The sequence below is a fragment of the Sciurus vulgaris genome (genome assembly GCF_902686455.1).
Source record: "Sciurus vulgaris genome assembly, chromosome: 5".
In the NCBI taxonomy this organism is placed as follows: Eukaryota; Metazoa; Chordata; class Mammalia; order Rodentia; family Sciuridae; genus Sciurus; species Sciurus vulgaris.
Window position 1 is genome coordinate 117330034 of NC_136465.1, and position 15506 is coordinate 117345539.

General features: G+C 31.5%; 1 protein-coding gene and 1 pseudogene across 2 annotated transcripts; one reads left to right on the forward strand and one right to left on the reverse strand.

Moving 5' to 3' along the window:
- Nucleotides 1-2063: 2063 nt before the first annotated feature.
- LOC306661950 (olfactory receptor 6C74-like) lies at nt 2064-3000 on the reverse strand (annotated as a pseudogene). The gene has a single exon. The product of its transcript is annotated as an olfactory receptor 6C74-like (transcript).
- Nucleotides 3001-13537: 10537 nt separating this feature from the next.
- LOC306662275 (olfactory receptor 6C4-like) lies at nt 13538-14551 on the forward strand (the record flags this gene model as incomplete). Its single annotated transcript, XM_079141785.1, has 1 exon — nt 13538-14551. Exon 1 carries the CDS (start codon nt 13583-13585, stop codon nt 14549-14551), a length of 969 nt encoding a protein of 322 aa, XP_078997911.1. The 5' UTR covers nt 13538-13582.
- Between the last annotated feature and the right edge of the window lie 955 nt (nt 14552-15506).

The following is a 15506-nucleotide window of genomic DNA, read 5'->3' on the forward strand; positions in this document are numbered from 1 at the left end:
TTTCCAGTCCCTCTTTCCTTTCCCTCAGTCCCTGTCCTTTGCTCCACTGATTTCCCTTCTAGTTTCTTGGGATTTTCCCCAGACTTTCTCCCCACTTATTTTGGTCTCAATTCCACATATGAAAGAAAACATTGACCCCTCAACTTTCTGAGTCTGGCTTATTTTACTTTAGCATGATGTTCTTCAGTTCCATCCATTTACCAGTACATGCCTTCATTTCATTTGTCTTTTTTTAAAACATGTCAGAGCCTTATAGCTAAACATAGTAGTTGGGTGCATTTTGACAAAATCATATGGGCAAGGAACTTGATTTCAATCCCTATTCCACTCCCTGTTCCCCTCCAGGCCTAGGTCCCCCTACTCTCTCTCCTCTACTGATTTCCCTTTTGCTCATTTATTATTTATTTTTGATGGATGCTTTCCACATGTACATAAAGAAATCCCCTTTGTTACATTTATAAATGCACATACATGCTTTTGTTAAATTCATTCTATATTTCTTCCTCTTTCCCATTATTCCCCTTCCCTCTCATTCTCTTACTTTACTGGTATTCCCTTTATCATTACTACATCCTATCCCCTCCTCACACCGCCTTCTTTTTCTTATTTTCTTAGTTTCACATATGAGAGAAAATGCTCAACTCTTGATTTCATGATTCTGGCTTATTTTGCTTAGCAGGATGTTCTCTGTTTCCATCCATTTACCAGCAAATGCCATATTTCATTCTTTTTTTTTTTTTTTTTTTGACTGAGTAGAACTCCACTGTGTATACATATCATCTTTTCTAAGATATCCACTCATGTTGACAGGCACCTGGGCTGGTTCCATAACTTGGCAGTTGTGAATTGAGCCACTATAAATATTGATGTGCCTGTATCTTTTTTTTTTTAATTAACTGGGTGATTTTGCTATTGACTACACTGCATTCTGAGTTAGACAGTGTGGATCCTTATGGTATCATTTAACACCTCTTGTGTTTCTTATAAAATGGTAGTTACATATAGACATTTGTTTTTTAAATCATTTAAAAATACATAACTTCAATTTCTCCAAAAGTCTTTTCAAACTAATTTTGTTGATGACTCTCCTTATTAGGACTAGTACTCCATTTCTAGTACTAGATCATGTGCTTTTAAAGAGAAGGCTTAGGTGATGTAATTTTTTGATATTTTCCTAATAGATATGCTAAATGCACTTAATAATATAAATAAATTCATATTTAGCATTAGTCTCTTCATCTAATAGTCATTTTATAACTTCAAGTTAGCCTCAGAATATCTCAGAATAAAACAACTTATTGTCATTATGCATAGATGTTTAATTTAAGGAACACAGTTCCAAGATGAATAAGGAAGAGCTGAAAATAGTATCAAAAGTTAACTTTCTGGGCGTAATTTTATTCCTAATCAAAGTTACCCAGAGTGCATTCATATGATTTAATATTTACTTATCTATATTGAATAAAATATAATAAATATATCATGTGACTTTTTTATTACATGAGCACAGTATGAGATTTTTTAAATTGTCAAGATAATAAATAACATTGGTCTTTTAACCTCAATTTCCCACTTTCAAATATATTAGAAAAGAAAACCAAAAATGTGTACTAGGATATGATAAAGTCAGGGGAAACTGAAATCCCAAAGATGTTACATCATATAATTATTTTGAATTCATTAAGATTTTAAGTAAAATCAGATATGATAATAAGAACTAAACCAACTGCATACATATGGAAATAATACTATCAATGAACTGATATGTTAAGTTGATAAAACATGTAAAATATCTACATTTGAATGAAAGAAGCAGACAGGAAGGAGTCAGATGTGCGAATGCTTATAATAGATCAGAAAAAAAAAATGTTTATTATTTTGAAAGGCAGACCATTGGGGAAAACAGCTCATGTAAATGTCATGGACACTCTAGAAAGAAGTGAAAGGCTAAATATGGTAATATATCAAATAATGCAACAGGAAAGAAAATTAGGGCCCAATTCAGCTACTTCCTTTGCAATTTTCACTAATAATGAATTTTCTTTATAAACCTCATTGTGATCCTACTTCATAGATAAAAACAGAACTCTTTGTAGCAAGTCTTTACATGCTTGCTTCACCTGCTGGTTTCTTAGAGTATAAATGAAGGGGTTCAAAAGTGGGGCAACAGAGGTATTGAGCACAGATACTCCTTTCATTAAGGATATCCGCTGTTTGGCTGAGGGTTTAATGTACATGAAGATGCAGCTGCCATAGGAGATCGAGATGACAATCATATGAGAAGAGCATGTGGAAAAAGCCTTTTTTCTCTGGTTGGCAGAAGGGAGTTTTAAAATGGTTAGGGTAATAGATGTGTATGATAGAACCACTAAAAGAAAGTAACCAAGAGAGTCACGAAAGCTAAGATGAAGCTCATCATTTCCAACAAATGTGTATCTGTGCAGGAGATTTGCAATAGAGGAGCAGTGTCACAGTAGAAATGATCGATGATATTGGAGTCACAGAACTCCAGGTTTAGACCTATGATGAGTCCTGGAAAAATGATGAGGAAACCAGCGATCCAAGAGCTGAGGACCAGTTGGACACAGGTTTTGGTGCTCATGATGGTGGTATAATGCAGAGGCTTACAGATGGCCACATAACGGTCATAGGACATGGCAGCCAGCAGATAAAATTCAGATGCACCCAAAAGGAAGGCAAAAAATAACTGAGCTACACAGCATTCATAGGAAATGGTTCTGTCACCAGTTGCCATGCTAACGAGCAATTTTGGATACAGACTGTTGTGTAAGAAATTTCTAAGAAGGAAAAATTTCGAAGAAAGAAATACATAGGAGTTTTGAGACGAAAATCCAGCAGAGTGAGGGTAATGATAATCAGGTTGCCTGAGATGCTTAGTAAGTAGGTGAGAAGCAGGAAGATAAACAGAACAATCTTCAATTTGGGGTCCTCTGTCAGTCCTGCTAGGATAAACACTGTTACTATTGTATGGTTTCCCATTGCTGCTTCTTGATCTTCTGTTCTGGCAAAACGTTGAAGAAAAAAAAATATCTAAAGTTATGAATGGTAGAATGTGAAGGTAACAATGTCAAATACTGCAACTGATATAGATTTCATACACTGATGAGGCATTTTTAAAAAATGATTTATGTAAGAAAAGTTTCAGCAAAATCTACTGCTTTGCACAGACTGAGAAAATATTTTTTTGAGAAATTATTTTCTACAAATAAAAAATATTATCATAGAGTCATCTTTAAATTATGAGTTATGTTTTTGTTGTGAGATTAAAAAGTTGAATATGCATGTGAAAGTAGATTTCCACTTTTCTCAATATGTAAGGACTGGAGTATTGTGTTGCTTACCCTTAGTCTGAATGGTGACATTTAAATGTAATTGACTCAAGGAGCTGACTGTTAGTGCAAGACAGAAACAATCACAAGAAAGAGACAATTCAAATGAATAAAATTACAAATGACAAAGGGACTATTTCAACGGACACTACTGAAATCCAGGGGATCATTAGGGAAGATTTGGAAACCTTATACTGCAATAAATTGGAAAAACTAGAAAAAAATTGATTACTTTCTAGACCCATGCAATCTATCAAAATTGAACCAGGAAGACAGACATACTACAGAGAAAAACAAGCAATGAGATTGAAGCAGTAAACAAACAAAACAACAAACTCCAAACAAAGAAAAGCCAAGTGCTACAATGAATTCACAGCTGAATTTTACCAAATCATTAAAGAACGAACACAAATGTTTCTCAAACGATTCCATGAGATAGAAAGGGGGGAAATGCCTCCAAATTCATTCTATGAAACTAGTATCACCCTGATAACAAAACTGGGTAAAGAAAATTCCAGGAAAAAAATTACAGACCAACATCTTTGATGAAATAATAGATGCAAAAATATTGACAAATACTTGAAAACAGAATTTAACAACACCTTAAAAGATCATACATCATGATCAAGTTGTTTCCATCCAGGGATGCAATGATGTTTTTGACATTTGTAAATCAACAAACACAATGCACCACATAAATAGAATCCAGGGCAAAGTGCACATGATTATCTTAGATTCATAAAAACCTTCAGCAACATTCAACACCCTTTATAATAAAAACCTTGAAGAACCTAGAGACAGAAGGAACTTACTTTGACATCATAAAGGCTATACATGAAACCACAAATATGAACATCATACTGAATGGTTAAAAACAAAGTATTTTCTCTGAAATCAAGAACAAAACAAGATGTTCATTCTTATGACTCTTTTTCAATATAGTACTTGAAGTTTTAGCTGGATCAATTAGGAAAGAGAAAGAAATAAAGGAATACAAATAGGAAAGGAAGAAATCAAATTATTCCTATTTGCATTGTGATATGATATTTTACTTAGAATACTTTAAGGCTCTGCCAGAAGACTTTTAAATCCAATAAACAAATTCAGTAAGTAACAGTATACAAAATCAACACAAAAATCAGTATCTTTCTCATACAGCAATAATGAATCTGCTGAGAAAAAGGGAAGCAATTATATCCACACTACCTTAAAATATAGCGAAGAATAAAACTAACCAAGGAGATAAAAATATCTACAACAAAATTATATAGAATACTGAAGAAAGAAATTGAAAAAGACTCTAGAATATGGGAAGACCTCCATGTTCATGGATAGTAAATGGCCTATTACCAAAAGCAATCTGTAGATGCAGTGCAATCTCCATCAAAATACCAATGACATTTTTTACAGAACTAGAGAAAACAATCATAAAATTAATATGGAAGAACAGATAACTCAAAATAGTCAAAATAATCCTAACAGAGAGCAATGCTAACAACATCACAATACCCTATTTCAAATTATATTATAGAGACATAGTAACAAAACAACATACTAGATAAAAACAAACATACAGATAACGAAACAGAACAGAAGATGTAGACACAAGCTCACATAGCTACCATTATCTGATGCTTCATAAAGGAGCCTAAAACATATGGAGAAAAGACAAAGAGTGCTGGGAAAACTGAATATCTATACATAAAAGAATGAAATTATATCCTATCTCTTACTCTGTACAAAATTCAATTTGAAATGAATCAGTGACATAGGTATAAAGTAGAAAACTTTTCAACTTCTGGAAGGAAGCATGGGATCAACACTCCAACATATAGGCAGAATGAATCATGGTTTCCTGAATAAGACTTCTATCTCTCAGGAAATAGCACTAAATATCTGTAAATGGGATGGTATCTAAGAAGCTCCGCACAACAAAGGAAACAACAGAGTGAAGAGATAGCTTATAGACTGTGACAAAAATCTTTGCCAGCTACTCTTGTGACAGAGAATTAATATTCAGAATATTAGAAGTAAATATTAGAAGTAAAGAAGTAAACACCCCCCCCCCAAAAAATACCCACTCAACCTTCAAAAGTAAATAACCCAATCAATAAATGGGCAAATGAACTGAACAGTTTTCAAAAGAAGTACAAATGGCCAACAACTATATTAAAATAATGTTCAACGTCTTTGGCCATTGGGAAGAATGCAAGTTAAAAAAATGCAGTGAGAGTTCACCTCACTCCTATCAGAATGGCAATAATTAAAAATACAGATAATGAATGCTGGTGAGGATTCAGGAACAAAGGAGCAAGAATACTGAATATAGGATACTGAAGAAAGAAATTGAAAAAGATTCTAGAATATGGGAAATGTAAATTATTGAAATATTGGTGGAAATGTAAATTATTACATCTACTACAGAAAGATCCCTCAAAAACCTAAAAATTGAAACACCCAGTTATATCACTTCTCAGTATTTATTCAAAATAATAAAAGTCAATATTAGAGATGCGTGAACACCCATGTTTATTGCAATACAATTTGCAGTAGCTAAGTTATGAAATCATTCTAGTTGTCCATTAACAGATGAATGGATATATGTTTATACATAATATATAATAATAGAGTTTTATTCATCCATAAAGAAGAATGAAATTATGCCATTTGCAGGAAAATGATATATCTGGAAAGCATATTAAATGAAATAAGTCATACTTTGAAAGGCAAGTGACATTTGTTTTCTCTCATATGTGGAAGTCAGAAAGGGAAACAAAAAAGGAATGTCATGAAAGTAGAAGGGAGACTAATGGAATAGAGGGTAAAGATAGGTAATGGGGAGTAACAGTCATTTCATAATTAGGAAGAGGTCAGTTCATTAAAAGAATTTCCTAAAAGTTTAAGGCACCTAGTAAAATAATTTTAAGGTACATTAAATAAAAAATGAAGGAATCAAAAGAAGAAAAATAAATACAGCCATAATTTTAAGCAGATATTTCAGTTCCCAACTTTGTTTCAATAATAAATGGAATACTTGGGAAATGATAAAAATATAGAAGAACTGAACACCGTCAGTCAACTTAATTGATTGACGTTTGTAGGAATTTCCCTCAAAGCACAACTGACTCAAGAAGAAATATATGACATGAACTGTCATTTATAGAGGATATTGTATTACTAATTAAAAACTTTTCCAACTTCTATCCTATAAGGCCTCACTGGCAAATGCTATTATACATTTAAAGAAGAAAAAATATCAAATTAAAAATTACCAAATCATTCTATGAGGCCTGCTACTCTTACACTGAAATGATGAGAAAACAGTAGAAAAAAAAAACTAGAGTGAAACATGTCTCATGAGCAGATGTGCAAAAAATTATTATAAGATTGTTAGCACATCAAATTTAACAATATACAAAAGGGAAAATGTATTATGATAGAATCAAGTTCTGGGAATGCACATTTGATTTACTATTGGAAATTAAATAATGTGATTCATCATGTTACCAGAATAACAAAACTTCATGCTCATCTTAGTAGAGCTGATAAAACATTCACAGAAATCAATAAATAGGTTACTTAAAAACTCTCAGCAGAATACAGAGAAAACTTCTTCAAACTGTGATATACAGCCCAATACAAAAACACAAAACTAAAACAAAAACAAAAAAAACGTATTGCCATCACCATACTTCATAGTGAATTATGAAAGATTTTCCCCCTACAATTTAAAACAAGGCAAGGATATCTAACAACACCTTTTTAGTTTAGCACTCTAATTAAGATATTAGTGCAAAAAAAAGTAAAGAAAGAAAAAAGTTTGAAAAAATATCCAGTTTCAAAAGAAAGAAGTAAAACTCTTCATTCACAGACCCCACGATCATTTGTGCAGAAAAATCCTAAGGAATCTACAAAAGAGCTTCTAACACTAACAGGTGAGAGTAGAAAAAAAATAGGATAAAAAGCCAACATAAAATAATTAATTTACTCTATTAATTGTGCTTCTTTAAAGCACAATAATAAAATAAAGTTATAAAAATACCAGTTGCAATAATAAAAAAGGTGACATACTTATGGATATATTACAAAATATCTTCAACACCTGTACCCTGAAAACTAAAGAAAAGAAAAAATTCTGAGGGAAATTAAAGAGGGAGGAGATTTCTGCCTATATGAAATGTTGATGAGGATGTGGAGAACATGGAACTCTCATACAGAGCTGTACAGAATGTTTAATGTTAGCATCACCTTGGGAAATAGTTTGGTAGTTTCTTTACAAAAGTTAAAAATATACCTATTCTACTCGATAGCCCAGTCATTCCACTTTTCAGTACCTTCCCAGGAGAAATGAAAACATCTGTGTACCAAGAAACTTTTACAATATATTAATAGTAGTTTCATTTGCAATAGCTACAAACTGGAAATTCCTTTTGTCCCCTTAAAAATAACTTACCTATTTGTTGTGTTTGCATGTGTATCCACATTAATTAATTAGTGCTATTAATCAGAATAATTTTTCAAGTAGAGATTACAAATTTTCCTTAAATGTGTACTGTTGAATGGGCAATGTTATAGTGAAACCTATTTCCTTAACTAAAAACTTAGGGGAACTTTTCAGATTTGTGTATTTGAAATTCTTGACATAAATCAAGTATTATTTGGAGTTTGTGCAAGCTGTGCAAGTATTTTGGGGTTGACCTGAGAAATGAAATAGTTCTTCACAGAGGCGTTTAATCCCTTAAAAAAGTTAAGGCAATATGACAATGCTGAAATATTGAAACCTAGAGAAAATCAATATGCAATAAGATTCAGAAAAACATAAGATCCATTTAATACATATTCATAGCATTTTAATAGTGCTAGTCATATTTTAAAGTCCTAGAATATAGCATTTACAAAAGTGGAGCTTAAAAATTGGTGAAAATTATAGACAATAGACACATAAAGTATACATAATTTAGGAATGATGTGTACAAAAATAGTACTTTGTATGAAATATAAAGGAAGTTAAGGTGTTAGTGACCTAGCAGTGGCTGTCTTGAATAGTATTGTCAGGAAAACTTCTCCTGAGACTTGCACAATTCTGAGAACTGAAGGACATGAGGAAACTTAGTCACGTGATGGTCTAGGAAAAAGACATCCCTGAAACAACGGTGTAAAGACAAGAACCTCAGACAAGTTAAATTGAACGAGTTTAAAGAGCAGAATCTTGTCAACTGGGGAGTGTGCAAGCATATTTATAGCCAAGGAAGTGGAAATGAAATAAACCCTGATTGGCTGAAGTCCAGCATATGCCTTCTTTAGACATGTGTTGACAGCCTTCAGTCCTTATTGGATGAAGGTTTGCTGTTATGATTGGCTGAGACTCTGACAAGTTTTAAGAGCATACTCATTCAGTTAGGTTACCTTACCATTGAGGTACAGTTCAGTATGTATGGAGGCAAGTTTAGGTCAAACTCAATTCAATTTAACTGTATTGCAGAGACTATGAATTGGCAATGAGCTTGGGTGACCAAGGAATAGGAAGATATGAAGTTACATAGAATATAATAACCAAAATAGCCTGAGTGAATAAATTTTAAATAGAAATAGAAGCAAGAGTTGGCAGAAAATACAATCTGCTTATAGTACAAGTCAGGACTGCTTTCCTCGTCTTATCTCTAATTGACCTATGCTTGCTGGGTCAGAAAGTCAGATATTTCTGGACATTTTGAAGCCAATTGTGATTTTTTGCCTTTTTAAATTCCTATTTCCTGAGCATTATAAGAAACTTTTTTGAGTAGCTTATTATTTAGAGAACAGATTCTAACATACCACAGTTTCCATGTACCCCTCACTCTACTTCCCTTATATTATAATAACATAATAATATGATTGTCAAAACAAGAAATGGGTGAAATGCTATTGATTAAAATAAAGATTTTTCAATTTCACCATTTTCCGCCCCTAATGTCCATTTTCTGTTCCAAGATCCATGTTATGTTTCGTTGTTTTTTTTTTTTTTTTTTTTTTTTTCTGTTCTTCTTGGTCTTCTCCAATATGTTCTTCAGTCTTTACTTGTGTTTTATGATTTTGACATTTTTGAAAATGTCAGATCAGATATTTTGTAGAAGGTCCTTTGACTTGAGTTGGCTGGAGTGTTTACATGATTGGAATGAGTTATGTGTTTGCCACAATTACTATAGAAATATTGTGTTTGCATCACACCAAAAGGTTCATGATGACAGTAAATCTTATTACTGATTATTCAAATTGTGATCACTTGTTTAGGGGTGATGTCCCTACTTTTCCACACTATAAACTTAACTATCCTGTTGTTTTAGTTGCCAATATATATAAGATTATATTAACATAAGAGAGTTTGAGGGAATGCAAATCCCGTTCTTTCAAATTTACATTCACAAATTTTAGATATTGTCTGCAAAAATTTTAATGAAATAGAGTTCTTTTCTTTTTCCTCTTTCCTTCTAAGTCACTATTGATATTTCACTGTAAGAAACAGTCCTTTTGCCATCATTTCTTCTTTAATTATTCAAGAAGAATCGATGTTGGCATATTATTTTAATCCTATGGGTTACAATTGACACTCGAATTACGTATTTTATTGCTCAATTGGTCTCACTTTGGACAGTATGAATTCCTTAAGTTGCTGCTGTGTTTTATTGCTGAGTTTTGAGAAACTCTGTAATTTTTAGAATGACTAAAAGATGTTGCAGTACCACTGCATTTTGCACCAACAGCATTGGAGACCACCGCTTCTCCATGAAAACTATACAAGGACTTATAAATGGAAGTAAGTTTCATTGATTTGAAATGCTGATGGAAAAAAATAAATGCCTAATAATATAACTATTGGGTTGTAAGAAAACAACTTATAGTGAGTTAGTTTGTGTTTTTCTGATTCTTTTGAAATCTCTTATGAAAAATTTTGACAATTCCTTACATTTCCACCACCATACACTAACTGTTATGGAAACTTGTGTTTTTTCAGTGCTCATACATACTTTTTTTGATATGAACATTAAACTTTCAAAGCTAAGGATAGAAGGGGAATACGTAATTTTGTGGTATGACAGAGTTGGTTTGAAGAGATAAAGTAAATGAAATGAAACATTTTTATATAATCTTCATATTATCTCATCTTCATGTAAATAGCTTGCTAAGATTTTTACCTTCTGATGGCTCAGGGACCATTTCCCAATGGGTACTAAATCTGTATATGCAGTTCAACCACAAAAGGACCTAATTTGGGAACCAAGCAGAACTAGTTCATCTGACTGAGGTAGGAGAGGGTCCATGGTGGCTGAATTTAACTATTGTTTTATATTTTCTTTACTGCTTTGTTGACTTTTAAATCTTTGTAGACATAACTGCACACACAGTTTTTTAAAAAAAATTTCTGACTGGATTTGTAGAATATAAATAAAATCCAACACAAATTTTATAATATACATGTATTTAGATAGAGTTTGCACCATACTCAGCACAATTAGAGTGAAAGAAGTAAAATAAATCAAATTACATTTTTCCTGTTTCATTAATCTCATTTTTACTTCCAATTATATTTGTTAACTTTTCTCCTAAATTTACCTAGAAAAATGCTGCACACTAAAAGGTAATTCTTAGAGATTCAAGGTTCACTACATAAGGAGACAGAAAACTAAACATGAGAGTTATGTAATTCATTCTGAAGATGATTTCACCTTGGGATAAATAATTCACAATTAAATTTGTCCTGCAAAGTTTGGGAAATGTCTTCCATGTCCATTTAACCATGAATAAAGCTTCTTTCTTAAAAAGTCAGTATCCTAGCAGTAGAGCTTTGGAAGACAATTATTTTTTGTCAAATAAACTCAATTTGATCATTTTATTATTTATTATATATATATATAACATCAGTATACATATAACCATATATTAATTACGTATGTATAACATCTTTATCATGAAGAACTATTATTTCTTAATATTCTGAAACACATTTAATATAAATTTCTTATGTAAAATTTCTGTTCATCTTTAATTGAATAGATATTAAGATAACATTAATATAAAATGTTTTGTTCATTTTTGATTCCTCATTCATTTATTCATTTAGTAAACTGAAGAATCATTTATGAAGGTATTTGTCAAAAACAAATTAAACAAGGGAAATTTCAGAATATTAATATTTTTTAGTGAATGCAATTTTTGATTTCTTTCTAAGTTAAAGTTTTAAATATAAACTAATATTTAGGATCTCAAACCAAAAGACATAAATTAATTTCAAATTATGTGAAACACTAGTTATTTTCATGTAGTAGCAAAAAAATCATTACTGATTGATTAAATCTCCAATATTTATTTGACTGAGTTTTAATAATACTATAATTAATAAAATATTTGTCATAGTGTGTTATGATTTAATATTTCTCAAAATATAAAAAACCTTTTAAAAAATTTATTACTTGTACATAATTTTAAATTTTCCTCTTACGCTATACTCATTATAAATTGTATGAGATAATATATTCAGACATACATATCATGATTTCAGTTAACAGTTCATTTATATTGTTGGTACAGTAATTCAGATTATTTACTAATGTAATAATTTACTTTTTTATTAGATATCTTTCCACTGTTGTTGGTGCATTATAATTTTACACAATAGTGGGGTTTGTTATAATAATTTTTTTGTTTACACTAACTACATAGCATATGATAGCTTTTAAAAATATTAATATATTTGATTCTTACAACTAACTTGTGACTTTTTAATGAAAATGATTATTCTCTAAACAGTAATTATTGCTCATGTTGTAATATTAGGAATTTTGAAATTTTCTGGATATATTTCTACTAGGTAGTTTTCCTGATTTGGCAAAAACTGCCTTTTTTGTCCGTATTAAAGATTTTTGGAATTTTTACCTTCATAAAGATAAAACGTGTGACTATTGTTTACCTATTGCATATTATACTATGAGACTACAATAATACATGTGGTGAACCAATTGTTAAATACAAAGTACCTTTGTAATCTTTTCAGTAAGAAAAGACTTCTCATCAATACCTTTCATGGCACATGCTGGAAAATTTTAAAAAGAAAATTCTGAAGTATTGTATGTATGAACTTAATTGGGGATTGTTGTTTGAATAAAAATAGGGTATGTGCTTAAAGAGAAGTCAAAACTCTATTTTGCACTAAAAATTTGACCAAACCTGTAAAATTTTTCAGCCCTTATAAAAGATAGAATGCAATAGAAGCCTATTCTTGTGGGTAACTTACTTATTTTGGAGTTGAGCACATAAGTATGTATATCTGATATAACTAGAAAATAATTTGTCTTTATGACTCAGTGTTATGTGGTGGTACATGCTGATAAAGAAAATGGAGAAACAATTATTATTGGATTTGTTAGAGAAAATTGTATGGAGAACTGAACTTGAATTGACTCTTTAAGGCATTTAAATGTGTTAAAGGGGAGATCATGTATGGAGCATCATAGCACAATCAGTGAAATTATTTTGATTTACTCTTTTTTTGAGGGCTAATTAATTCATATGCCTATATTAAATGTCCACAACATTTATTGAGTCTTTGCCATATCCCCAGAACTGTAGTTAATATTAATGCTGAACATTTTATTAAGAATTAACAGAAAACTCTATGCAGCCTTTGAGCTTTAGTAGGCCCACAATTATTGCTATTCAAAATGACATAGTGAAAATAAATAAAAAATACAAAACAATAAAAGGAAGGATTCAACCAAATTAAATTTTACATATATAGTTAATACTTTGTGTTTACTTTGTCAACTGATCAATTGAGACTTAAAAAGCTAATTGAAAAAAAAATTCTCAAAACTTTCTTTAAAGTTATTTTAGATATGTCTTTGCTCATGTGGCAACAGCCAATAACTTAGGAAAATCAGAATGGAAAAAACAAGAATAAAAATATAAACAAGGAATAACATGGCAAAAAATAAACATCAATACAATTTAGAAGAAATATTGAGACTGTCCCTAAGAAGCAGGACTTTTGTTGTTTATGAAATAAAATAGGTAAATGTGTTAATTTGTTGTTGTTGTTCAGATACAATTCATTTTCAAAATTAAGTGTAGAAAAAGATTCAGAATTTAAAAATTTACTTTTAATTGTTTGGTGGCCTGATTTTATATTTCAATCAAAATTTAGGAATTTTGGTTTTATTTCAGTTTTTGTTATTCTCTACCTTGCTTCCCTTAAGTTAATGATGGAAAATCAAACATCAGTAGTAGAGTTCATTCTTCTCGGATTGACTAACGATGTCAAGTTGCAGGCTGTGCTTTTCCTTTTTCTACTACTAACCTACATCTTCAGTATCATGGGAAACTTGACCATCATTATTCTGACCCTGCTGGATTATCGCCTACAGACTCCCATGTATTTCTTCCTCCGAAATTTTGCACTTTTGGAAATATCTTTTACTTCTGTCTTTGTTCCCAAAATGCTAGTCAATATTGGGACTGGAGATAAGACTATCTCCTTTGCTGGTTGCTTCACTCAGTATTTTTTTGCAATCCTTCTGGGAGCAACTGAATTTTACCTCTTAGCGGCCATGTCCTACGATCGCTATGTGGCCATTTGCAGACCCCTGCATTACACAACCTTAATGAGCAGGAGACTTTGCACTGGACTCGTGTTCTGTTCTTGGTTCTCTGGATTTATAGTTGTCATTGTGCCACATACAATGACTCTCCAGCTGCCTTTCTGTGCATCCAACATCATCAATCATTATTGCTGCGACTACACTGTGCTGTTGCACTTATCCTGTTCAGACACATATTTCATAGAAGTGATTCAGCTTGTCCTTGCTGCAGTCACCCTCATCTTCACCTTGGTGCTGGTGATTCTTTCCTACACATACATTATCAGAACCATTTTGCGATTCCCTTCTGTTCACCAAAGGAAAAAAGCCTTTTCTACCTGTTCCTCTCACATGATTGTGGTCTCGCTTTCGTATGGAAGCTGCATCTTTATGTATATAAATCCTGTTAAAGATGCAGCAACTTTTAACAAGAGAGTGGCTGTTCTAAATACCTCCATTGCCCCTCTGTTGAACCCATTCATCTATACTCTAAGGAACAAGCAAGTGAAAATAGCCTTCAAAGATTTGGTAAGTAATATAATTTTTTCAAAAAGTGAAACTGTTTCAGGTTCATTATTACTAAATGTTTAGAAGACCACAGTTGTATATTATTGTAACTTAAATATATTTCCTACATTATGTAATTAATATTCCTATTTGTACACTGAAACAGTAAAATTATTTAATGAAGCCAATTTTTAAAATTTTAATGCTCCTAAATAAATCCAGATCTGTGTGTATGTGTGCATTACCTCTTAGCATTTCATTGCTATTTTTCTTTATTTAGACCTCACTTTTAGTAAAAAAGTGGAATAAGGTCAGAATTGAGAATATGACATTAATTTGTTTTTAAAACATTGACATTTGGTCTTTGATCTCTTTACTTCATTAAATTAACAAGCTAAGGAAACTTAACTTATTAATAACAGTATTTGGTGAATTCATACAAAGGTTATTTTCAAATTTAAAATTTAGATTTAAATTTAGTCTTTTTGCAATAAGTACTTAATGCATACTTAGGCACACTCAATATTTGAGATAAGAAAATTCTGAAAAACGGAAAATCATGTGTTTGTTTTAATATCTATGGGAAAATACTATGTGGTGACTCACATGCAGAATAAACTCCCTGAGCTAATCTATGAAAGAGAGGAAGGAATGCTTCAAGCTTGATGTCATTAGAAGCACATCTTCCAGGAAAATTTCATATAATTTGTTGTTATGCCTGCTCATTCATTAAATGCTATTGTGAAATAAAACCCTATTAATATTATTTGTAGTATTAATGATTTTACAGGTTTAAATTATATTCTTTTTAAATCTTTCATCATATTAAGTCTGGAGTGTTCATTATAGTTTTGACTGGAATGTTCCCCCAAAGGCTCATGTGCTAAAAAGGTTTGGTTCCCATAGTAGCAATGTTCAGAGACGAGGCTTTGGGGAAGTGATTAGATCATGAGAGTTTTGACCTCATTGATGGATTAATCCACTGAGGGACTCGTAGCTGAATGAATTATTGTGAAGTGGTGGAAAATGTGGGAGGTGG